The 26355-nt window shown below is 52.2% G+C and overlaps 1 protein-coding gene and 1 long non-coding RNA gene across 9 annotated transcripts in view; one reads left to right on the forward strand and one right to left on the reverse strand.

Moving 5' to 3' along the window:
* The window catches only part of Gramd4 (GRAM domain containing 4), a 79942-nt gene that overhangs the window by 17793 nt on the left and 35794 nt on the right, over positions 1-26355 (forward strand). For all 8 annotated transcript variants that reach the window (XR_003951368.1, NM_172611.5, XM_006520821.2 and 5 more), the window contains exons 2-3: positions 15826-16036; positions 25293-25413. Coding sequence is in view for 7 of the 8 variants with exons in the window: in XM_006520821.2 (XP_006520884.2) it covers positions 15826-16036; positions 25293-25413 (332 nt within the window). In the remaining variant the exon portion in view is untranslated. The remainder of the gene's footprint in view (positions 1-15825; positions 16037-25292; positions 25414-26355) is intronic.
* Gm15722 lies at positions 9878-15829 on the reverse strand. Its single transcript, XR_875535.3, has 2 exons — positions 14482-15829; positions 9878-12721 (listed from the first exon to the last, which is right to left on the reverse strand). It is a non-coding gene; the product is annotated as a predicted gene 15722 (long non-coding RNA).

The raw sequence follows: 26355 nt of genomic DNA on the forward strand, positions 1-26355 counted from the left end.
TCAAAGCAGAGAGCGGTCTGTTCCGGTCAGACGCATTTATTGATTTTTCAATTTAGTTTACTAGAGTTGCACCTGTGGTGGCCTTTTTCTGGTGAGACTTGGATGACTTTTGAGATGTTTGGGGTTCTCTTGCTGCCCAAGTGGAGCTGAGGGATGAGTTTGTTGGAGGGAGGGGACAGTGGGGTGTGTGGAGAGAAAGTAAGAGTGTGGAGGCGTTGTTCACGGAGGGAGATGTCCTCTCGAATTGGTTTTGGTCAATGTGTTCTAATTGTAGAAGGTTCGGGACACGATCCAGGTGGTGCCGGCCTGGATCTGGGAGGGGCTTTTTCTCCATTCCTTTGGAGCTCTGCAACAGGATATGACTTAGGTTTTGCCAGCTGTTGGGTCCTGGCTCATGGATGCTCTGGGTGTGGGTTGAGCCGTGTGGGGTCAGCTCTCGGCAAGGACCCATCGTAAAAGCAAGGAAGCCCTCGACTGTAGACTACGGGACCTTACGGTAACAGGGCCTTGGTGCAGCTCTGACCTCCTGGAGAACGGGGACACCTGATCTGGGTACAGGAGCTGAAAGTTAAGTCCACAGCAGTGTGGACTCAGGAGACTCAGGAGCTCCCGAGGCCATGCCCTTGCCAGCCCTGAGGCCTATTTCAGGCTGGGACTGGGGGAGGGGTGCATGGAAAATGCTGGGGACAGACATGGGGAGGTCAGGGTGTGGACTTAGCATCCGCTAAGATGTGATGTCAGGTCTTTGTGGTCCAAGACCTTAAGAGAATCCAGAACATGCAAGCAGGAGACCCTTGGAGAACTGGGCCTGTAGGGGCCCAGGGCAGGTATTTCTCCTGTTAAGCTGTGTGGGGGTGTGGGCCTGGGTACATTGGGAGCTGTTCACTCTGAGATACTGATGCAGAGCTGGCTGGCTGTCGGCTTTCCCTTCTGGATAGTCTCGTTGTTAGAGAGTTAATATCACCTGGAGTAGGATTACCTGAGAACCCAAACTAGCCAGTGAACTTTGATCTTCAAAACAAGACTCTGTGCTTTGGGGAAGATGGAAATGTTCCACCCAACAGTCCCGTGCAGTGAAGCAGCCCCACCCACCTCCGGGTTATACCATCTTGGCTTTGCTGAAGAAAGGCACGGGTGGGCGTCTCATAGGCCTTGCTTGGTAGGGACTCCCCATTGCGAGGCAGGGGGTGTCTTCTTGCCAGCAAGTTAGTGAGCAAGTTAGTGTGTCTGGCCACCAGCGACTTTTCTCTCTGTCTCCTGGACCTGACCTGGGAAGTTTGCTGCTTGTGAAACAAGTGTCACAGGAGTCCTGACAGGAGAGCAGACAGTTTCAGGAGAGTCTGTCCCATGGCCACCCCTCACCTTTGTTCACGTCTGTGTGTGACAGGCATGTGGGAATGGGAGCTGGAGCTGATCTACACAGAAGATGCAAAAGACTTGCATGCTACACTTAGCAAAGGAGAGGCCAAGGGACAAAGAACCAGGGTCAGGGCAGGGTGAGACCTGACATGCCATAATCCACAATTATTTTAAACTGGGAACTCTTTAGTGTCCTCTTTCCTTTGGTTTGGACATGAGTTAACAACTCTGTGGCAGAACAGCAATACCAGTGGCAACCCAGAATGCAGGCGTCTTTTTCCACACAACAGAGCCATTAAACTCTCTCTACCCAAGTATATACATACATTCTGGCCTTTGCCTCAAAAATGTCTATAAATGGGAAGATAACATGTACAGGGGTTTAGACTTCCTTATCCCTCTTGTTCAATAACTCCGAACAAACCCATTGTTCTCTCTACCAATTTCCATTTTCTAATTTTATTGGGATATAGGGAAACTGAGGCAGGGGATTTATGAACCAAAGCGCCCTGTAACAGGCAATGGGTATGTGTGTGTGTGTTGGGGTGGGGTGGGGATCTGTGGATGCGTCCTGTCCCTTAGTCATAAAATATTCTCCTCAAATGGTTTTGGAAATTGACTATTTCATGCCTAGTTACTTAAGGCTGGCCACAACCGGGCCCTCCATCATAGGCCCCCACCGCCAGTAACAGTTCCTGAAATGGCTGGCCCAGATCTCTCGCCTGGGGGTTGCGTCCTGAGCCAGTCTAGCACATTCCTGATGGACAGCATTGGTCTTCAATGAGGGGAGGATGCTGGATGCTGGATGTGGGGCCTTAGAGAGATGCATTACACAGGCAGTAGAGAAGGGCATACAAGGGTGCTCACTGCTGGGGAACAGATGTATTCATGGCTAAGTGAGCCCACACAGGAGTACAGGTGTACAAGCTCGCACAGGTAACCCATACAGGTGTGTAGGTCCACAAAAGCACGCAGCTACCTTAGGACTGCTGTGCGCTGAGGATAAGAGGTTCGAGTGAACCGTGGGAGTCAGGGAGGACTTCCTGGAAGAGAGGCCTTGTGTAGGGAGGCAGGAAAGGGGAGCTGTGCATAGGGCCTGGGACGTGTATGTGTTTGGAGACAGGGCTTGTATGGGGCTGGCTGTCAGTGTAACGTCAGTCTACTGTTGTGTGCAGATGGTGTGACATTGACAATGACCAGAAGAAGTCTGGAGGGGCCCCCTGCCCTACTGGGTCTCCACCGTTGCTCTTCGTGTTGGGGAGGGGCAAAGGCTCACAAGTACTGGCATAAGGTCCACAGGGCCACGAGCCTGTGGTGATGAAGCCTGGAGTCCTGACTAAAGCAGGGCACTGTCCTGTCTTGCTGAGGCTCTCTGTGTTCTGTTGCTTTGTAATGGGGTGGTGGCTTCTACACTGGATCTTAGCCAAAAGGCCAAGAAGTGATGAGGTAGTGACCTCTGTCAGGTAGAGACATGAGGATAAAGTTGGGTCTCTGAGGAACTCTGAGATGTCCCAACTATGTCTCGCCTTCCCAGCAGCCCTTATGCACAGTGACCTCTGGTCAGGGCAGGGAGGAACCCTGCCCCTGACACTCTCCACCCCCTCAGTTTCTACACTGGCATCATCTGGTTTTGCCCAAGCCACCTGCTGGCCTCTAGGCTAACACCCACCTACCTTTTCCTTGCCTCGCCCCTGGGTACCAGCTTCTCCCAGACTCTGCCTGTCAGTGGGTGTTGTGGACAGAGACCACTTGCCGAGCCATCCTGGGCTGTGTCCTTCTTGACAGTACATTTACTGTGACATTTATATAAGGAGCCACCCACCAGCCTCAACTCTGACCTTCGGGTCCTTGCTAGGTTAGTGAGGCGGACTAGAGGTCCCGATGTCCTACTAACTTAGAAATGAATCAAGGCTGTTTCTGACTGTGACCAGAAAGGAGATGGGCACTCTCGCTGGCTCTGTGACATGTGGTGTTCTGGGTCTCCTCTGACCTTCTCTTTAAAGTGAGACTCTCTTGACCCGGCTCCTCTTCCAGATTATGCCTAGATATAGCTCCCTGTAGGACCTGCTTCGGTCCTCCAAGACCTAGTGGCAGGTCAGAGGTCACGGGCAGGCTGTCCACTGGTTGCCTGGTGTCTATCCGGGAGGCCTCCGAGTCTGCCTTCCGCCCCTACCGCCTCCCACTACCGCCTCCCACTCCTTCCTGCTTCGTCCCCACCTCCATCTTGGTTCCCTCACAGCCTTCGGGGGCTGAAGACATTCCAGGCTGTGTTTATGTGGGTTGTGTCGATGGCTGCCTCTCGTACCAGAAGTTAAAGCAAAAAGACTTTAAAGATATTTATTAACTTACTGAATAATGTCCATGACAACCCCACTCCACGTCAGCCAGCACCCACAGCACATGCTCACTTAGAAAAATTACGAGAAGGAGGACGGAGAAGAGGGGCACCTGCATCGCTGTAGCTCTCCACAGGGTCCGCTGTGACGGGACAGCCCAAGGATGGCCAGGTGTGCTTCCGTAGGTGCTTTGAGCAGAGGTTTGTGGACACCTCAGCCCCGACTGCTGATTCCATTCTCTTGTACGTGGATTCAGAGGTCAGCTCGCTGGGTCACTGGGTCTTTTCAATCTTAGAGGGACTGTCTTCCTGCTGTTCTCCATGATCCCCTGTGGTTGTGTCTGTGCACATGCACATGCACACACACACACACACACACACACACACACGAATGCACACACACTGCCACCACCACCAGCAGCACAACTGCCTGGAAACAGGCCCCTCAGTTCCTCCACTCACCCTGCCTCATTCCCGGGCTCACATCCTGGCAGGGGCCCCAGAAGAGGACTAGAGCAGCAAGACCAGATTCCATCTTCTACCATGTGATGGCCGTATCTTTCCTCCCTGATTCCTGTTTCTTCATCTCTTAAGAAAGGAAGGCCTCTGTAGTCAGCGTAGAAAGTTCCAGGGTTTTTTTCTTAGTGTGTGTCACGCCTAGAGACAGAGATGAGGAGCCTGGAACCCAGCTGCTGTCCATGGGCTTCACTGAGGTGTGGCCTGGGAAGTGCCAAGCAGGTCGCTTATCCTCAGGGGAGCATGGCTGGCATCGTTGAAGGCTGGAGGGGCTAATTACCTGTGGCCAGTTCCTGCTACCTCTGCTGCCCCATGCAATTGGGCAGAGCCTCCCAGATGAACCCAGAGCTGCCTGCTGGTTTCCATCTCCACGACCTGTGCTCATTTCCTGAGTCTTGACCACCGCCTTGTCACCTCTCTGAGTCACAGGTCACTTGGCACCCCATACTGTGCTTGAAATGAGATGATTCTTAATAAGATTTCCCTGCCATTTCCTCTCTGTTTTTTTCTGTTGAGAGGACACTGGCCACACTGCCTTCCCTGCATATCCACCAGCTGACTTTTTTTTTTAACCTCAGTGGAGTTGTCGTCCTGGGCTGTCACTGTCTGTCCCTCAGGCTAGGGACACTCTTCTCCCTCCTGAGTCTAGCATTCACAGCTCCAGCAATATCACCCTCTACTTGTCTGGACCTCAGCCCCAAAATCAAGTGTACCTAAAACTCATGTCTACAATCCTGGCACTCTGGAGGCTGCTGCAGGAGAATGGCTGCTAGTTTGGAGCTAACCTGGGTACATAGTGAATTACAAGCCAGCCTTGGCTCCAGCATGAGATCTTGTCTCAAACAAGGATGATTAAAAAAAAAAAAAAAAAAAAAGCAGCATGCCTGGCACATAGTAGGTGCACCCAGAACACCTAGTAGGATCTTTAATGTCCCCAAGCAGTGGCACACTCACACACTTTATCTTTACTGACTGGCTGGAGCCTCCCTTGAAGTCCTCTCAGACTGTAGCACTCCCAGGAACACTTGTCTTCCTACCACTTTGCCTGTGGGCTACCCTGAAGACTGTGCCTTAAGACAGCTCTGATTGCAGCATGCGGCTTTCAGATTACCTGTGTTGTAGGCTTCAGTTGTACCCAGAGGGCTTTGCAACTTGCTTTAAAATTTTTCTCCTGTCCATGGGACTTGAGAGTTTTTTGGTTTGGTTTAGTTTAGTTTTTGTTATTATTGTTTTGAGACAGGGTTTCTTTGTGTAAACCCCGACTGTCCCGCAACTCACTCTGTAGCAGAGGCTGGCCTCGAACTCAGAGATTCACATCCCTCTGCCTCCTGAGCGCTAGGATTAAAGGCGTGAGCCACCGCCCACCTGGCTGAGACTGAGTTTTAAAGCAGTGGCTACAAGTGAGGGGTGCCCAGGGGTTGAGGGCTGCCAGGCTGGCAGGAACCATCTCCCTGGTGAGTACTGGTTTAGATATAAAATATTTGATAGCAGTGCTGTGCTGGCAATGCCGGTCGGAACATATTCAGGGCTTGCCCGATCAGCGTGAGAGTCTCAGGCATGGCCTCTGATATCAGCTGAGCCAAGCTAAGAAAACTGGAAGTGACTGGAAGGAAGGAACCTGGTTTGGTAGCTCATGGGCTCTTCAGCTGGGAAGCTGTTTAAAGCCAGAGTCAGGGTTAATTAGGGACTCCCACCTGGCTTGTCCCTCACCCTCACCCAGTGCTAGCTTTTGTGTTTGGTTGTATATGAAGAGACACGGACAAACGTCTATCCATCCCCGATAGTGCCCGGATAGTAAACCAGAGAAATGATTGCACACAGGTCTAGCGTAGCGTAGCGAACCAGTGAATCTACTGGGGGGGGGGGGTCCTTACAGAAGGCTCAAAGCCATCTACATCACTGAAAAGCCCACCTCAGCCATGGTGATGACTCAGAACAAAAGCTACCGCGCTGGGAGCTCCCTGCGCGGCACAGACAGCTCGGCCAGCTGGAAAAGTCTCCACTCCTCCGAAAGGGTTGCTTTTCTGGGCCTCGCGTGTGAAGCCTTTTGACTTTTGACCTCTGTGAGTAAGTTTGAGTAGCTTCAGGGACCTCCCTCCACCCTGTAGGAGGGAGTGCTTCAGATTCATCACATACCCGGGGAGTTCCATGCTGTGAAGCCACTGGGTCCAGTTTCCCTGTTAGTGGTGCCCTGGGGACATGGAAGAGCCTATGCAGGGGTCTGGGAATGAGACCTGGAGTCTCTGCGCGGTAGCACTTGATCCGGTGTCCTTATGGGCCTCCTTGGTTATAAGGTGCCCGACAGACATGCTTGCCGCCATGAGTAGAAGAGTCAGCTGATCTGTGAGAAGGCACTGGTCGATCCTAGGTAGACTTGCCTCTGATTGAACTCTTAAGTGACTGTCCTGTTTGGGGCTGATGTGGACCTTATGACATCTTCTGTACTGTGTGCTTGGCTGGGAGGACAAGGGACAGCCCTGGCCACTGCCGGGCACTGTGACTGTTCCACAGCTGGCTTTCCTCCCTATGCCTATAGCTGATGATGGTCTTGTAGGTTCTCTTGCCTCTCAGGTGGGATACGAGGGTGAGCGGCAGCGTGTGAGTTCTTACTGGATTCCTCTGTCTCCGTGTGGCCTGTGTTTGTGTGGTTCACACCTGGCCCTGCTCCTTTCTTAACGGGTGTAATGTGTTCCCTGGGCCTCCGAAAGCTGAGCCCTAGTGCTGGTCATGGGGCTGAGGTTCTTGCCGGCCTGTCCAACCATTTAATGGGTCAGTAACTCCCAGGACTCTTGTGGGAGTTCTTTCTCTTCACAGATGCATTGATCTAGGATGGAAGGTATGTATAGCTACCTGTTTCCGCTGGGTTTTGTAAATGCTTGTTGGCACACAACCATGCCTGTTGGCATTGTGTCAGGCAGTTGGACAGGGACTAGATGGCCCCCATCCCACGTGGCCAACGGGCTTCCCGTAGCACCATCTGCGGAGCCCTGTCCCCGCAGCAGGCTGCATGCTTTCAGATCAAGGATGGTGCCACATTGTGCTTTCTGGAATGTGGGCCGGGGCCATGGCAGGGAGACAGGTTGTATCCGGGAACTGCAGAGGGCTTCTCCTTGCCAATGTCCCATGGGTTCCATGCGTCCTGGCTGCTCTGAGGATGGCTGGAGCTGGGGAAAGGGTGCTTTGCCAGTGAGGAGTTCTTGCGTGGGTTTCTCGTTGCTGAGCAGTCACTTATGTAATAGAGGGTTTTGCTCAGTTACCTGCTGGAATACAGGGTTTTCCCTGCAAGCTTCGTTTTCTTAAATGAAGCTGTGTGTGGCTACTCTGTTAGATTCCCCACTCAGTCTCAAAGGCAGAGGGTCCTGCGGGCTAAATTACACTGTGAAGGACGGCTGGGCTCGGAGCTCTGGAGTATGTTGGAATCAATGTGTATTGCTGCTGTCTTACCTCTTACCCTGCCTGCCTTCCCAGGCCTCATTTTCCCCCAACTATCAGTCAGATCAGCAGTAGCAACCCTCAGTGGTGACCGGAACTAAGGGAGACCTGGTATGTGTTGCGGGTAGGATGGGGATGGGTGGTTGCAGAGCTTGTTCCATTTCTCATCGATTAAGAAAGGGGCCAACAAATGAGGTGGTGGCCTGCTGGCTTGAGGATAGAAGTCCTGGAGTGACTCTGCTTGTCAACAACATTCCAACCGTGACTGCTTTGCTGACATTGCCAGTGAGGGTTGTGGTCACCGCAGGTCCGAGGAAGGAGGTTCTCTCTGTTTCAGGAACTGTAGGGGCCTGGGGGAGGTGCTGGGATCTCTAAGTGTGCTGTAGTCATGGTGCATCTGTCTGGGGTTCTGTGGAGTGAGCCTGGACAGAGGCCAGGTCACCTGGAGATGGCCTTCATGTGGGCAGGGATTGAATATATTCGAGGCAGCCAGGACTGGTTGGCTCTAGGAACTCACTTCAGCCTTAAACCTGAAGAGCTACTGAGGGACCCGGTGACAGAGTGCAGAGGGTTTCCTGCAGGAGGGGACAAAGACCTTGGTGGCTTGTGGCTGGCTGGAGAAGCTTTGCTTCCTTAAAATGGCCCCCTGCTCCCTGCCCTCAAACACAGTTATACTTTGAGTGTCAGAATCCCTCTGTCCTGATGCCTGGTCTGTGTCTCCTCCCCTCCCCCCTACCAAGGCTGCTCGGAAGCTCCTGGAGACACTTAGTATAGTCTCAGAACCACCTCTTCTCTCTTCCATCCCCTGCTAGATGGGAGGGCCACCGTAGTGCCCAGTGGCTTTGTGACGGAGATTTACGGGGGGAGCTAAAGATACTTGTGTCTCCTCCTGGAAAGTAGATCTTTGTCTTTGCTACTTACTGTCCCTACTGGTGCTGGGGTCCTTCTGGTGCTGGGTCAGGTCACCCTCTACAGCCATGTAAGTTAGGGACTCACTATATCTTCTAGCAGAAGAACCGAGGGCATGGGGAAGTCGTGTGACTGAAATCACACAGCCAAGGTTGCGGGCTTCAGGCTGTCCCTGCCACCTCACCACATGGCTGGGGCCAATCCAGTAGAAGGTGATCAAACCTAGCTTCTGTTTGCCCACTGCTAGGGGATTTGCAGACGTGGCCCTGTCCCTACATTGGTACTGGAGGCACAGGATGGTAAGATTCATCCCTGATCCTCAAGAAGCAGCATAAGCATAATTCTGTCTTAGCCACTTTTTATTTTCTGTGACAAACGCCATGATCAAAGGAACTCATGAAAGAAAACATTGTATTTGGAGCTCCTGGTTTTAGAGGGTTGGTTCATGAGCATCATGGTGGGGGAACATGGCAGCTGGCAGGCAGGATGGCCTTGAAGCAGGAGCTGAGAGCGTACGTCTTGATCCTAGGTAGTGAGAGCTAACTGTGAATAGTGTGCTTGTGTGTGTGTGTGTTGTTTTGTTTTAGGTGTTTTGTTTTTTTTGAGACAGGGTCTCACTATGTAGCTCTGTCTGTCCTGGAACTCAGTATGTAAACCAGGCTGGCTTCGAACTCACAGAGATCCCAAGTGCTGGGATAAAAGGCATGCACCACCACCTCTACATGTTACGGGCTTTTGAAATCTCAACCCCTGCCCACAGTGACGCATCTCCTACAACACAGCCAGCTTAACATTCAGGGCCCCCAGTTGCCCAGGTTACAGGACCATGGTGTGGACCTAGGGTGCAGGAGGTGGCTCCCAGGTGCCCCTAGAGCTTTGGCAGACCTGGACACTCTCAGGTCTGAGCCAACATCCCAGACCTGGTACTGCAGAGACAGTGGCCAGAGGGGAGCGTACAGACAGGATTTTTGGTAATACCTTAGGCCCTGGGGATGCTTATTGGTCTAGGGAGATGGGTTGGTTGGTAGCTTTGTATGTGTGTGTGTGTGTGTGTGTGTGTGTGTGTGTGTGTGTGTGTGTTAGGGTGCTTGTGTCTGCCACTGCAGGGGCAGTCAGCAAGCTGGAGGTAGGGTTGGGATATGGATTAGAACCTGCGTCTCCTGCTCTTTACCCCATTCATCATGCAAAGCCTCGGAATCCACTGACGCTCCAACCCCTCCCTTCCAGCTGCTGCACGGCTTTTCTTGAAGAGACATAGACGAATAGCTGCTCACACCAGATAGGCCACCAACAACACATCAGAATAACAATTCCACCAAAGTCCAATCTGGTGAACCGATGCGTTTATTGGTCTTACTTGGAGAGTGTGGGGGAGGGGCGCTGCCTGCAAGGGTATGTGGGTGACCTCCAAGGGAACATGTCACCAAAAAGTACCCGTGAGCCAGAAGCTTGAATACAAGCAGAGGCATTTTGTGCTTGGTCTTATCATTGCTTTAATTTTCTGTGTATGAGTGTTTTTACCTGTATAGATATCCATTCACCCTGTCCCTGCAGTGCCTCTAGAAGCCAGAAGAGGGCGTTCGATCCTCCCAGGACTGCAGTTACAGTGTGGGTGTTAGGAATTGAACCCAGCATAGATGGATGGCTGTTTCTCCATGGCTGCATAAAAGGAGTTTTCCTCTCAGTTAAGCATCCTTACTTTGTATACGCGGCCACAGACTACAGGATCACGTGCTGCTTGGGCAGAATCACTTACAGCTAGAGATGTGTGCAGAGAGGGTCACTCAAGTGACCCTCTCCACCTTCTTCTGAGAGGGAAGGTGAGCGAAGGGTCTCTTGCAAGTCCTCCCAGCCACTCTGCTGAAGATGATAATGAAGGCTCCACCCAGGGGATAGAGTTTCACAACATCTTCTGATGTGGCCGCCTGACCATGGGAAGGCTAACCCCCTTCATGTCCTTGAGGCTTAGGGGCCACCTTCCCAAGAAGACGGCTTTGGCCAAGGGCCAGGCAGCTCAGTTTTGCTTGGCAGCTGGGGACCCGTGGGATTGTGAGGCAGGAGCAGGGGTTAACGTCCAGTGGGAAAGAGGATGTGGCTTATCTGGGGATCTGTGGGAGAGCTACCCGATGAGGAGGGCTGAAGACCGAAGCTGTGTTTCAGCTTGTGGGTCGTGGGTTACAGGCTGGTGTGTCTCCTAAGTCCAACTTTGAATTCAAAGGGGAGTTTTCGGCTGAGGGAAGGTGAGCCAGTGCTATCCCTGGGCCCAGGGCTAAGGCTGGCAGCCGCTTTGATTTTTTTTATTTTTTTAAGTCTTGAGCTTAGAAAGGGAAATAAAGCCCTTTGTGGTTCCCAAGTCCGGGGTTTCTCACACACTGACTCCTTTGTGTGTCTGGGAGCCATTCAGCTGGCTTTCCAGCGCTGTGTGCGGTGGCACTCCAGGGCACATTTGCAGAAAGGGGCTGGGAGACTGGCAGCAGGCCACCTGAGCTGGGGGAGCCTGGAGAGCAGAGAGCACCCACTGTCCTGCCCTGCTAGGGCCTGCAGATCCCGGATCCTCAAAACCTGGGTAGCCGGCACCACCCACTCGGAGCCTTTGGTGCCACACCAGCTCTGAGCCTGACAGTCACTGTGTCCTTGAAACGTGCCCCTGACCAGTTGTAGCTGGGAGTGTGTTTAAGCAAGCCTCCTTCCAGACAGAGGTACAGTGATGGTCCAACCGACCTCACGGCTGATGGCATGGTGGATCGCACTCATCTGCGTGTCTGTCCCTGCCTCGAGGGAGTCTATGACTTACTGGGGGGCACTGAGTTCCTGGTGACACCTGCTTATATGGCGCAGTCTTGATCCGGAGAGAGAAACACACTCCCCTCCATGTTAGTTGGTCAAGGCAGCAGAGCCTGGGATAGCCCAGGGAGATGTCTGAGGAGGAGCGCAGCGCCCACGTGAGGACCCAGTGGCACCAAGGGAACCAGCAAAGGAATTGTCCCCTCTCAGGAAGGGCCACCACACAGACCTTGACAGCACAAGGGGGAAAGATGTGAGGTAGCTACAGAGAGTTCTGGTGGGGGTGGGGCAGGGTGCTGGGGGTGTACAGGGCTCCCGTGGATGCAGGCAAAGGACCTGCTGTGGGCATAGCAGCCAGGCTACAGACTGGTGAGTCACTTCTTTCCATGGCCTGGGGACAGTGGTCAGTTGGACACGGGGAGGCCTGGAGAAGTCCGTGGAGGAGATTTTATATATATATATATATACATACATACATATATATATATATATATACACAGCTGCAATCAAGGCTGCAGGCAAGGCTCAAACACAGTGTTGGCTTGGTGGGCGATGCCCCGCTTTCATCATGGAGGCCCAGCCCTGGAGGGTGGGGAGCCCCAGGCGGCCTTGGCCCAGGCATCCTCCTCTATAAATCAGGTTGTATGGAGTTGAACAGTGTCCTCCGAGTTCATGTTCATCTGCAAATAGGGTTTTTGTACCTCTTGTTGACATGTGGTCACCCTGGGGAGGGTTCCAGCCGGCAGGGGATGCTTACATGGGTGTGGCAGATGTAGGTGTCTGGGGCATGTTTGCTGGCAAAGTCAGAAGCTAACTCTGGTAGCTTAGGTTTTGGTCCTTCCCCTCTGAAGCTTGAAGAGTTCACCTTTTTAAGGGTCCTAGGGGAGACCCAAAGGAGAACAGTGGGGCTGGGAGGAGGCCTCCTGGTTCCCCTTACTTGGGGGGAAATCTACATATCCTGGTTTTCCCTTCAGTGCCCGTGTGAACAGCTCAACAGGACCCTGTGTGCGAAGCTGGGCAGGAGGCGGGGAGCCTGAACGCCCGTGGTAGTCGGCCTCCCATGCTCCCATTCAGGTCGGGGCAGGCTTGATGCTGGGCTGCCTTTGTTCCCTCTTCTCATTTGCTTGCTGAAGCTTAATGGGGAAGCTGGCCCTGGTTCCGAGGAGCTGCAGAATCTTAGACAGGGGAAGCCTCTTGAGGGAACCCTCGGAGAGCCAAGAGCTCCACGTAAAAGCATGCTTACTACTCAGCTCAGCCTGTAGGTAGCCTGTGCCCACCCGGGGGCATGTGCTCCGGCATCCGGGTGCCCATTGCCTCGGCATCTTGGCAGTCCCCCCACCTTCCTTGTTCTGCAGCCTCTAGCAGCAGGAACAGGGCTGGCTATTCCTGGAACAAAAGGAACTCAGTATCAGTCAGTATCAGGTTGGGCAGGGCCTCTACCTGCTTTGGCTTTCCTTCCTTCCTTCCTTCCTTCCTTCCTTCCTTCCTTCCTTCCTTCCTTCCTTCTTTCTCTTTCTATTCGTGTGAGCACATGTATGCTCGTGCGTGCACCTGTTCACACGCAGAAGCCAGAGGAGGACATCAGGTGTCTTCCTCTGTCACACTCCACCTTATTCCCTCGAGACAAGGTCTGTCACTAAAACTAGAGTGAGACTGGCAGCCACCCAAGCCCCGCTGCCCCTCCTGTCTCCAGCCTCCCACAGCATCAGGGTGACCGTTGAGCATGTGGCTGAGTGCATCTGTTTACATGGGTGCTAGGGATTTGAACTCGGGCCCTCATGCGTATACAGCAAGCCCCCTCCCTTACCCACTGGGTCCTCTCCCCTACCTCCTGATGGCGGATGGCACTGGAGTTCCCAGAGGCCAGGATGAAGAAGGAAGGGGGCTGGTGTTGAGCAAGGGAAGGTGGTTGCAGTTTTACGAGACAGAGCATCCTAGGAGGGACCACTGGCTCTGTAGACATCAGTGGTCTAGGATGCTGAAAGCACCTGCAGCGTTAGTGTGCGTTGGTTTCCTGCTTGGCATCATGGCCAGTTTTTGGGTGAGCTAGGAAGTGGTCTCCTCACTGCCCCTGCTGACACCTCCCCCCCCCCCACCCCCCAATGCACCATCTCCTGCTCTTGTTTCTTTTATTTATGCAATCTGGGAACTGTGAACCACTCTATCGCATTGGGTGTGGCGTTTTCAATTTCATTGTCTATGCTTTAACTTTTAAACATGTGAGCTTTTATTTATTTATTTATTGGTTTTAATTTTTACATTTGTCTAGTGGTCTCTATTCTTTTCTACTGCTTCTACTTTGTGAATTTATTTTCAGTCTTTTCTTTTTTTAGATTTATTTATTTGATATCATGTCTATTGTGTGTGTTTCGCCGGCACAGATGTATGTGTACAGTATGCATGCCTGATGCCTGCAGAGGTCAGAAGAGGGCACCCGACCCCCGAATCTGGAGTTTGAATGGTGGTGAGCCCCAGTGTGTACCCCGGGAACTGGTCCCCTAGATGAGCCCCTGGTGCCCTTAACTATGCTGAGCCGTCTCTCCAGCCAATACATTCTCAGTGTAGACCATTAATTATCTCTTCTCTGGTGTTTTGCTCTGTATGCTTTTAAGTTTAATGTCCCTTTGGTCCCTCTGAAATTTGTAGTTCCTGCATGTGATAAGTTTCCTAGTGGCTGGCATTGGCTCGCACCCTGAGTGGCTGCTTGCCCCACCCACCACACTGCCAACGGCTTGTCGCTTGTCACTTGTCGTAGGTATGGTTCCATTTCCCTTGGTGTGTGCTTGCACTTTGGCCCTGCTGATAGGCTGCACGCCTCCATTGCTCTGCGGTTTAGAACGAGCAAATTCTCTTTCTTTCCTTCCTTCCCCTTCCCCTACTCCCCCACCCTCTGCTTCTTTTGGTTTGCTTTCCTTTCTTTCCTGACAGGATCTCATGTAGTCCAGGCTAGCCTGGAACTTGCTGTGTAGCAGAGGTTGACTTTGAACTTCTGACCTTCGGCCTCCATCTCCCAAGTGCCAGGATGACAGGCATGTCTCACCACAGTGCTGGGGATTGAACCCAAGGTCCGGTCCGTGCTAGGCAAGCGTTCTAACAACCGATCTAGTCCCTCTTGACCCCCAGAGCAGTTTTGACAGAGGACTTACGGGTTCCATCATTAGTGAGCCTTGCTGAGAGAGGGCCTTCCTGACAAGGAGAGCAGGAAGGAGCCTTGGGGGCAGGCAGGCTTGTCTGTCGCAAGACTATGTCCAGGCTGTGATTTATCTGTCCACCGAGGGCTTCCGTGCTCCTGCACCAAACAGGAAGCTCTTCCCGCCTTGCTGCACAGAGGCCAACTCAGTTCACTCCCCCGATTTTCCTTGTGTGAAAACAATCCTGTGGTTGACTGGGCCTAAGCCCAGGCCTGGGGTCAGGCCCTCAGCATGTGTCATCTTGAATTCCCAGAATACTTTGGCCTGCTTGGGAGATCATTTCTGTTTCGGAGATTGATGTCGCATCTCGGAGAGGCGGTGAGCACAGAGCAGGCTGGAACCCGGGGGCGTATCATTGTGCTTGCTCCCTGAGGCTCTTAAAAGATGTCAGGGCAGCATCTGTGGGAAGGGCAGCCTGTGGATCCTGCTCTGCAGCCTTAGACCTGGAGTTGTAGGATAGGAGCCAGCCCTGCTATGAGGCCAGCTGGACCCAGTGGAAAAACAGCCTCTCCCCCTGCAGGGGGAATCTTGAGGGTTCCCATGGCTCTCCTGGTCCAGTTAGGATAGAAGGGTGGAGAACAAGCTTCCAGGGGGTGCCCATCATTTGGTACTCATTGTCTGTTAATTTACATGAGCTTTGCATGCAGCACACAGTGTGTCGTGGGACGTGGGACGTGGGACAAGGCCTTTGCCCAACTTCTGAGTCTATTTCTGGCAGGACTCGGTTTTAGGAGCCAAGCCTCCAAGGCCAAGCCAGTGTTAGAAGGTGAAGGGGGAAAGTTGGGCAGACAAAAGGATGATGGCGTCAGTCCCTGCCCATTTTTCCACAGGTCCCAGTGGGCCTGCAGGGACTCTGTAGAGGCAGAAGTGATGCTGAGACCCAGCTGTGGTGCTTTTGCGGGCGGTAGGCAGTATTGCAATAAGACTAGCCTTCAGTCCTGACTGAGCATTTTAGAGAGCGGTCAACCTTTTTCTTTCTCAGCTCTAGTTATCCCATACCCTTAAATCTGTTACAATGTGGTGACCCACGCTAGACCATCTGTATGACCGGGATCCATCCTTGGGGCTTCCTTCTGCTTCCTTCCGTAGGACTTTGCACAGAAGGAACCTCAGCAGCTGGCCAGGTCATCCATGGTTGGGTGATGTCTGGTCTGATCAGATCTGGCCATTCATTGTAGAGCTAAGTGCTCACCATCAGCCTCAATATAGGGCTGGGACCAAACATGGCGGCGGCAGCGGCGGGGTTGGGGGCAGCAGACAACGGGCAGCTAGTGATGTGCTTCATTCATCCTCTTACAGGGAGCCTCCCCGTCATGTCCAGGTGAGGCCGAGGAGTGCCGTGCTGAACATGCTCAGGAGGCTGGATAGGATCAGGTTCAGAGGACACAAGAGAGAGGACCTCCTTGATCTAGCCGAGTCCCCAAATGCCTCGGACACCGAGTGCGGAGACGAGATCCCCCTGAAGACGCCACGGCCCTCGCCCCGGGACAGTGAGGAGCTCAGGGACCCTGTGAGTATGCCAGGCCCTGAGTCTTTTACATCGCTCGACATGGGCAGTGGGGGCAGGAGGAGGGGTATTGTACCCAGTTCATGGGTGGCCACGCTGAGTCTGGACATGGGAAGATTCATGCCTGACCAGGCAATTTAGACACGCCCAATTCTCTGTCTCCTGTTGCCTGTCTACAACAACCCACAGAGCCCACTGGGGCAGGCCCTTGGCTAGGTGGGACTTCTGTACAAAGCTTTGCCTAGAAGCTGTATTTTTTTTTTCCTGGGTGTTTGGGAAACTTGTTATATAAATACAGTGTTGTAGCCCGGGTGTCCCTCCCCCTCCCCCTGCCCTCAGGATTGGTGTAGTGACGGGACAGGGCAAGGCTGATATAAAAGCTACTGGCACCCAGCTTGTCTGTCCATACCAGGATGTATGTCACTGACCCAGCCACTGGCTGAGCCCTCATTAATGCACACAGTGGCCAGTGGTAAGGAGCTCTCTGTCTGGGCATCAGATATCACTGGACAACCCTAGCTAGGGCAAGGCTTTGGTGTGAACACACTCAGGGCCCCTGCCTTCCTTCCAGAGCTTGTGTTACCTGGGTGTGTCAGGCTGGGGAGTGCAGAACAGAGCTGGGCCACTGAGTACCTTGCAGTCTTTCCTCTGGACAGGCCTCTCAAGTCTCAGGCTGGCTGCGGTCTGCACATCTGCTCAGTCTCCGTCCCGAGCACCCCAGCATCCTTGAGTGTACTTGATGGCCATTGGTTTTCCTCTCTCAGTCCCCTGAGCCTGGTAATCTTTCCAGATGTGACTGCGATCACTGGCCTTCTCTTAGCTCCTGTATTATTAATGCTTCATAATAGAATGGTGACCATGTACCGCTCCTGGCGAGATTAATAATTCACTCGCACTACCTCCTAAGAGCCTGGCTGTGTGCCCTGTGCTGCCTAGCCAGGTGGGTGGGGCCGCTTGCCTTCCTATCCAGCCTCCCGGTGTGTTTGGCTGGTACTATTCCCAAAGTTCAAAGTCAATGGCTAGTCCATCAGCTATTGGTCTAGGGGTTGGGTCATTCGTTTTCGCTTGGTGTGTCCTGTTTTGCAAGTGACAATACAGAGCAGTACAGACATGACAGAAAAATGGTATCTTGTCGAGTGCTGGGATAGAGGTGTGCAAGCCATGGGTCTGGGTAAGATGAGAACCTTCGAGTTGAGTACCTCAGGGACAAGAATTGTCACACACACTCACACACACACTCACATACCCATAAGCATGCATACACACATATATGCATATACATGCATACATGTACAAACACACAAATATGCACATACACACATACAATCACATGCACATATACATATGTGCACTCACACATGCATGCATACATATACACATATACATGCACATGTCTGTGCTTACATACACACACACACACACACACACACACACACACACACACAGAAGGTATAAGATTCTGGGTTCAGTGACCAAAAGAAAAGAACCTACTTAGAGGCTGAAGCATGGTTGTCTTGGCTGTACCACTGTCTGCCCATCTCTGTGTCTATCTGTGTCTAGCCAGGATTGTGTGGTAGGATTGGACTAGACCAGGGTCCACCTACCTGTGTGCATGTCTGAGGTAACATGAGGCAGAGAGTATGGAGAAGAGGGTGGAATATGGCTGTAAAAGTGACTTTTACTCTCCTGTAGAAATTGTCCTCTCTGAGGCTTACTGCCTCTGTCTGCTAACCTAGGCCTAGTCCTGGAAGCGTCTAGTTTCAGTATAGTCTAATCTAGGCCTAGAATGTTTCCAGCCTCTGAGACTTACTATTGAATAAGCTCACCCTTTCTAGCTCTTGCTGAACTCTGGCTGATTCAACTCAGCTGTCCTGGCTCAAAACTCCTCTCCACACTGACTGATTCAGTATGGCTTCTCTCTTGGCCTCTGGCTGAATTTTTCTGCTTGGCTTCATACTAACTTTGGCAATATGTTCTAATCTTCTGGCTCCTTCTCATTCTCTGGCTTGCTCTGTCTTCACCTCTGTCTAGCTTGTTCTCTCTTTGCAACCTCTGTACAACTGTCCTGGCAAAACTGCACTCTCTCCCTTTGTCTCTTAGCACTGCTCTCTCTTAAGTAGGTTCTCTTTTCTCTCCTCAGAAGAGTTGGGCATATAAACAGGGCAGTGGTGGCTCACACCTTTAATCCCAGCACTTGGGAGGCGGAGACAGCTCAGAGAGTTCAAGGCCAGCCTGGTCTACAGAGTGAGTTCCAGAACAGTCAGGGCTACACAGAGAAACCCTGTCTTGAAAAACAAAACAAAACAAAACAAAACAAAACAAAACAAAACACAAAAGAGTTGGGCATATTCTATTCTGTCAAATCTTTCTCTGATTCGTCACTTTCTCTGTCACTCAATTAGGCATCACTTTGAACACGGGTGTTTCCTTCTTCAAACTAACTTTACCTTCATTGTTTGGGATTCAAGGTGTGTACTAAGGGTGTATCTGTATTCCAGCCAAAGAGATTAAAGGTGTGTGTTAAGGGCTGGACCATACCACAACTAGAGATAGGGTTTTTTTTTTTTCAGTAAATAACACAATCTTGGGGTTCACAGTGGGATCAACTATCCTATAACATATGGGTCTCCAGGGATAGCCACCCCAAGTCATAGCCTCACTTGGCCACTTAGCAGCTTCAGGGTCTAGTTAGAATGCAATTTGAAAGAATTTCCTGTAATACAGACCATAGACATATAGACATATCCATTGTGACCTATTGCTCTGGGATGTCTGGGCAGCCCTGGACCTCCTGCTGGTAGCATAGCTAGGTATTGGGCTGCCAGAAGATTCCTCAGCCCACACCACATGCACAGTTGGGGACTGTCATGGCAGACACGGGCTTGGGTATTGGCTGATGACAGGGATTAGGTAGGGAGTGACATATTATTCTAAGCCAGGTTCTTGTGGCTACTCTGGGTGACCTCGGTCTAGAGCTGGGACACCTGCTGAGCAGAGAGGGCGGTTAAGCTTGTGCCCTTAAAATTTGCATACCCTATCTCGATTGTCTTGATGTCACAGGGAGAAGGCCTGTCCCTGGTGTGTGTTGTAGTGGCCAGGGTGCCCTAGTGGGTGAGTTGATCTCAGGCAGAAGGGAGTTAGCCCAAAAGGTGCATGTACTAGGTCGGCTGGAGATACAGGAGAGGAGACCGCAGGGCGTGGAGCTCTTAGCTGGAGGCAGGACATCTGGATTTAGGGGATTCTAGGAGCACTGAGGGAGGGTCAGTGCTGAAGCTGGATTGTTTTAGGGTGACTAGCTTGGAGAATGTAGAGCAAGAAGGGACATGCCGTGCCTTGGTGCTAGTTGGATGGGCCACCTCTCATGTGTAGGAAACTCCCTGTGAGGCAGGAAGGCCCCGGGGGATGTGTTGGTTTGGGAGGTAGGCTTCACTTCCTGGGCTGCAGCTGAGAGCAGCTGTTGCAGAGGTCTCAGCAAGGGCAGACCTGAGATCTCGGCTCTTGTACCTTCTGGCACTAGAGGTCCTATGGGGAAACTGCACCAGGGGAACCTGGGTGCTGGAAATGATGGGGAATCTCTTCCAGAGGTTCAGCCTTGAAGGGAAAACAGGTCCTAGCTCAGATCACCGTGTAGAGTCCCAGGTGACTGGTTGCAGAAGGACCAGGTGATGCTGTTTGTCCTTAACATACCGCTCGGTACCCACAGTTTAAAAGGGGGGGACATGTTGGTGTTTGTCCTGGTTTGAGCCTTAAGTGAGGTGATACTAGTTGGCCCATTGTTACCATGCAGGTGGGTATCAGCACCCATAAACTAGCGACTCAGAGGCTTCCTCCCAGGCCAGGTCCTTTGCAGAGGCTTTTTTTGTGTTTTGTGTAGACCCCGCTCTGGGGTCTCTCTCCAGGGATTCCAGGTCAGGATGCACAATGGTAAATATTTTCCCACACCTGTACTGTTCCTCCTTGGGGGTGAGGTGGCCTTTTTTGCTTGGTGCAACCTCATGGAGAGATTGGGAACCCAGGCACCAGCATGGAAGCCTCAGTGGTTGGTGGGTTTGATGCCAGGCTAATGGCAGCATCCTCCCAGCTTAATCTCAGCACATGAAAAACAGAGGCAGGTATCTTTGTGAGTTCAAGGACAGCCCCTGTCTTTCTTTCTTTCTATCTATCTATCTATCTATCTATCTATCTATCTATCTATCTATCTATCCTATCTATCTATCTATCTAATCTATTTATCCATGCATCTATCAGCTGTCCATCCATCCATCTATCCATCCATCCTCCTGTATTCATCATGACATGTCAATTGCCTATCCTGTACATTTTCCTGTAAAACAACTGGCACAAGGTGTGGCCTCTGGTGTCTGGCATCTTTCCTTTTTATGACTTAATTATGACCCGTGGTTTGGGCTGAGGGTACAGCTCAGCAGTGGAGAGGTTACCCAGCACGCTCAAGGCCCTGCGTTCTCCCAAGTGTATCTATGTGCCTGATATTCTGGAGTGCCAGGGTATGTCTGATTCCAGCACTCAAGAAGCTAAAAAATGCAAGATTACCACAAGGCCATCTTAGGCTATATAGCAAGTACTGGACTGGATGGACCGTGTTTGTTTATCCACGAACATACCAGCAGACACTAGGTTTGCTTCCACTTTGGGGCTCTTGACAAGCAACAGAACACGGGGAATATAGTTTCTCACAAACAGCTGTTTGCATCTGGAGTCGCTGGGTCACATGGAGGCCCTGTGCGTCCGAGGGAACTGCCGTGTAACACCCCACTTCCCAGGCGATGAGGCCATTCCCCACTCCCATGTGTGGGCTCTGTGGACTGCTGTGGTCTGGGTGGCACAGATGCCCCACTCACCAGTGCTCTGTGATGAGAGCCATTGAGCTGCTTCTCTCAGCAGGCGTTCAGGCTCCCACTGTGGAGTATGTGTCTGCTTTCAGTGACCTCCCCACCGAGGGACACCGGTGGCACCCCCCAGCTTGAAGCATTGCTGGGTCTGTGAGTCACAGGAGAGTGCTGGAGCCTCCAGAGGCTCCCGAGAGCTGCCCTCCTCCAGGCGATGTGCTTCGTCCCCATGGCTGGCCTAGAGGCCCGTGCTCCTGGGCCCCTGCCTAGGGTTCCCGCCAACTCCTGGGTCAGCTAATGCAGGCAAAAATGGCAGCTCAGCTTGCCTGGCTTATATTGTGAGAGAGATGGTGGTCATCTCTGTACTCACTGCGGCTATGTAAATTTACAGTGGTTTCGTTCCAGCCTCAGTCTATGTCTAGACCCCAGGCTCCCAAGTCACAGTTTCTCTTCCTAAGTCTGAGAAAAGATCAGCCAGGGGCTGGTGAGATGGCTCAGTGGGTAAGAGCACCTGACTGCTCTTCCGAAGGTCCTGAGTTCAAATCCCAGCAACCACATGGTGGCTCACAACCATCTGTAACAAGATCTGACTCCCTCTTCTGGAGTGTCTGAAGACAGCTACAGTGTACTTACATATAATAAATAAATAGATCTTTAAAAAAAAAAAAAAAGATCAGCCAGCTGGGGGATTAGGAAACGTGCAGAAGGATTCGGACCAGAACTTCAGCACAGTACCCTGGGGCCTTGTCACCCTTGTTAGAGACCTTGATCACTTGGCCAAGTCTCTTAGGCCTCCCTTCAGGGCTGCTGGAGTGGAAGGTTGGAGGAGTGGGGGACCACTCCAGGGAGCTTTGACCTCTCTGACCTGAAGCAGCTAGAATTGACTTGCTGATTGGAAACCCTGAGCCTGAAAGACTCCGAAAGGAGCCCCTCGCTCAGGCCTCAGGACAATAGCGGACACCCAAGAACTCACGATAGACCGAGCTTGTTGCAAACCACATGAGGCTTTATTCAGGGAAAGCCAGAGCTCTGGGGACGACTCATATCCCACGCAGGGGTAGAGGAGTTGACCTCGAGGGGAAAGAGGTCCCAGTTTTTATAGGCCCTCAGGGGGGAAAGGAGAAGGGGGAGAGTAGGGGATTTCCAGATCTAAACAATGTCTATTCTCAAGAAATAGGTATGGGAGGGGTACAAGGAAAGAGTCTGGTGCAGGTGTAGCAACTCCGGATTGGCCCCTGCTGTGGTTGCTGGGGAGATTTTCCGACTCTTTCCCAGCAACCAATATCACAAACACCTGGCAATGGGCTTCACCAGTGGGCACACACTGGGTCAAGGAATGGTCAAAACATTGGCAGACACACAGGTTCAAGAAGTGGCCAGAGCATTGTGCACCTCTATTTTTCTAAATCAGTGAAGCTAGTTCTGCTAACACTGACATCTATCTTGCCAATTTCAGGGCTTCTGTGTCCTTTTACATCCTGTCAGGATCTTTCAAGCCCAGGTGTTAGGATACCCACCCATTCAGGGATGTGAATGAGTGCATTCAAGTGTAACTGGCCCTCCAGGGATGAACTGGCTCCTTTTATCAGGAGCTAGCTAAGCCCATCAGAATGACCAGCCGTTTTCTCTGGTCCCCCCTGCCTTCCCTGCCAGTCTCCACCACCACACCCTCAGCTTGCCTGTTGTTGTGGCTGCCCCGCTCTCTTCTGGGAAGGTTGGCTTACAGGCTGGGAGGTACTGGTTCCTCTCCAAGTTTCCTTTCTAAACCCTCCCCCCCCCACCCTGTCACTTGGGGTTCACCCTTCCTGGCCTGACAGGCTGAGAAGAGTGGCATTGTTAAATCTGATTGGATTCCCAGGCTGCTTTGAAAACTGGCATCACCTGTAGGCTCTAGGATCCCATGGTCCCATCATGACCCCAGCCCGGGATCTGGAACTTGACTTTGCTGCTAGAGGGACCAGCACACATAAACAGGACATAAGGAATGCCAGGGTGACTGTGCTGTGCCTGGCACTTGATAGGTGGCTATCTTTTGATTTGAAAAAACAAAACAAAACAAAACAAAAACAAAAACAAAAAAACCTTGGGTTCTCCCCCAGTTCCCCTCTTGGAAATGAATTCTTATCTCGAGCACTTTGTCTTAGGACCCCACTCCAAGGCATCCTTTAGTGGTCAAAGCGGATGCTTAGGATAAAGGGACATGGGTTCCCCCTGCCCGATTTGTTCCCAGTAACCACTGATGGTTCCTCACTTTGTTCTTCAGCCCCTATGGTAAGGCTATGTGGGAGGCTCTTTGGAGCCAAGTGACAGCTCCAGCAGACGAAGGTCATTGTCAGCCCAGAGCTGGCTGCTTGGGGCTTACATCCCTCCACTGTCTTCTCCCAGGGTTAGTGTCCTTGCTCCCCATCAGATATCCCTGGGAGATCTAGGCCAAGTCTACTGCCTTCTTAGGATTCCCAGGGTCCCTCTTCCCTCCATCATCCCATGAGGAAATCCTGGGAGGAACTGGATTTAGGGAGGGCAAAACTTGAGCGTGGATTAGAGGAGGAGAGCTAGCAGCACTGACTGCCCTTAGCATGGCTCTGCACTGGGTAGAGCTTGCTTCTTGCTCATGGTGTCTTCTCCGCTATGTAACTGTGACAGTTACCTAACAGCTGGTCATCTCCAGGGCAGGGCCTCGGTTATCCTGAAAGGACCGTACCCACTCCTATGGCCTGGCTCACCTGGGACTCCTGCTGTAGGGTCAGTCCCTTGACAAATGGGGCCTCGGACTCAACATAAGACTCCCGCTGTAAGTCTGCTGGTGCCTGTGAGCAGAGCTAGTGAAATATTTAACACACCTCCTCGTAGGCTAGCCCAGACTGCAGTCAGAGTGTGGGGCATTTCTTGGAGATGAAGCAGGAGCAAGGCTGCAGAGCTCCTGGGCTGCTGGATCCCATTTCAATTCAACATTGATGACCTCGTTCTTAAGATAGGCCTTGCCGGAGTGCGCTGAGGACAGGGGGGCTGGGTGCGACTCAGACACACGGAGAATGAGTAGAACTTGTAGAAGGTGCCTAGACCAGAGGGCCAAGAGAAGAGGAGCTGGAGACAAAGAAATCGGGGTGCACACGCTAGCACCAGCCTGAGATGCCAAGGGAGAATGCAGTATGCTTACCTGTTCAGGGAGTGAAGCAATAGGCGGTCAAGACAGGGCCAAGTTAGGAGTTCCCACTGGTCCAGGAGGTTGTGCGATGCTGGGTGGGGCCGCGTGGTCAGCAGGATGCATAGCTGTATCTAGCGCCCATGGCAGTGGCTGTGGGGCGCGTGACTAGAGCTAGCCCTTGGCCTCCGGGACAGGACAGTAGTGGAATTGGCTCTCTGGAGAACCACCAGGAAGGATCTGGTGTGGCGTGTGCTCATCTTGCCTCCTCATAGACCTTACTTAGAAGTTGTTTTCCCCTTGATCTACTCAGTGTGGGATAGACACCCTTGGGCTCCCAGTAGGAGGCTAACCGCTCTGGTGGGTCACCTCCTGGCCGGACAGTCCCACGGTTTCTTCCATCTGTAGTATGACAGTCCGAGTTGATATCATCGAGAGGCTTAATGCCCGCTAGGCGTGACAATACATGGCTTTCCCAGCATTTGAGAGGTTGAGGCAGGAGGATGATGAACTTGAGGCTGGTCTGGACTGTATCATGAGACTGTCTCAAAAACAAAACAACAGGAACCAAGTTTAACACTTTATTTAGTGTTTTAATCCTCCTTTCCAATGTTAAGTGGGTACGTGTGGTGTGTGTGTGCGTGTTTGCATGTGTAGGTGTGTGCATGCACCTCTGCACATATGCATGCACGTGGAGGCACGAGGTCAATGTCTGGAATCATCCTCCACTCGTCTTCTGCTTTATTCTTGGAGGCAGGATCTCTCGATCAAACCCAGAGCTCAGTGATAGTGAGTCTCCCTAGCCTGCTTGCTCTAGTGAGTCCCTGTCTCTGCTTTCTGAGGCTGGAATTCCAAGCAGAGACTCCCATGCCCACCTGGCATGTGTGAGAGCTCTGGGGAGGTAAATTCTGGTCTTCATACTTGTGTGGCAACCGCCCTGACCACTGAGCAAGCCCTCACACAGGGTCTGATTTCTGTGTTATTTCTTAAAACTTTGTGTCAGGTCTGAGAAGATCCGTACTGTCTAACATCTCGAGGTAGTGGGTAGGCTGATACACAATTGTAGAGCCCATGTTTCCTTGTCTCAGATGTTCAGGGAAATGCTCGTTGGGGGTCCTCTGACTATTATTTTGATCATAATATACCTTCCCTTGTGATCTGTCTTGCAACTGCCACCCCAAGGCCCTCAGGGCTCCTAAAAACCAACTGGAATCAGGCAAGGCTGCTTCTGTGTGGTCCTCTGAGTGTGGTCTTCTGGTTTTCCTTCCAGGCTGGTCCAGGGACCCTCATCATGGCGGCAGGCGTGCAGGACTTCAACAGGACAGAGTTCGATCGACTGAACGAGATCAAGGGCCATCTGGAAATCGCCTTACTGGAAAAGCACTTTCTTCGTGAGTGTGAGGAAGTACTTATGCGGGTGGGGGAGGGGGCAGAGGGCAGGGGCCACAGCTGAGGCAGGGTGAGCCAGAGGTGCTATGGTATTGACATGGGGCAGGTGTGGATGGGGGCAGGCACGTGTGAACATATGCATGCGCGGGGATAGGTGTGAACACAGGCGTGTGCAGGGAAAGGCTTGGACCAAGACATGGACTTGGACTTTGGACTTTGATGCCCCCTTGTGACATTTCCCTCTGAACGTGAGTCTTGTCTCTCTGATGCCAGTTGCTTCACAAAACCCAGCCCTCAGCCTGTGCTTTGCGGATGGGGTGAGGAAGCAGTTGGAGTCTGGGAAAGGAGTGACCTGCTCCATGGAAACTGGGAAGATTGTCATGAGTCAAGCACAGTTAACTCAGAATGTTCAGAGATCCTCAGAGGCATCTGAAACTATCTGTACTGTTACACACAGAGGGACGGTGGGAGGACCCTGGGACCCAGTTGTTTGCTGGCCGTCCCCTCCTGGCTCCTGCTGGCTAGAACTTGACCTTTTGAGTAAGGAGGAAGTGGGTTTTCCGCAGAACAGGAGTTCTTACAGTTTCGACCCAGTCACAGCTCACGTTTGGTCTTTCTCGTAACTCCCACATCTTCCTGGTCTCGCAGAAGAATACACTGAGGCACGGACGACCGAGTCGTCCTACTGGTGTAGCGAGAGTAGTAGTAAGGACTTAAGCGAACCTGGCTAGCTCCAAAGCCCGTGCTTGTGGGCCCCCTACACGTGTTGTCAGAGCTGATGCTCTGCAGGAGCCCAGGCTCCTCGGAAGCAACCATGAGAAGAGAGCTTCAGTCCCACTTGCCCAGAGCTGGTCACTGTGAATCCGTGGAACAAGTCCAGGCCCGGAGCAGGGTGTATTAGGGCTGCCAGAACACCCCCCACTGTGGAGCAATTTGAAGGTGCA

Source organism: Mus musculus, chromosome 15, assembly GCF_000001635.26.
Source record: "Mus musculus strain C57BL/6J chromosome 15, GRCm38.p6 C57BL/6J".
Taxonomy (NCBI): domain Eukaryota; kingdom Metazoa; phylum Chordata; class Mammalia; order Rodentia; family Muridae; genus Mus; species Mus musculus.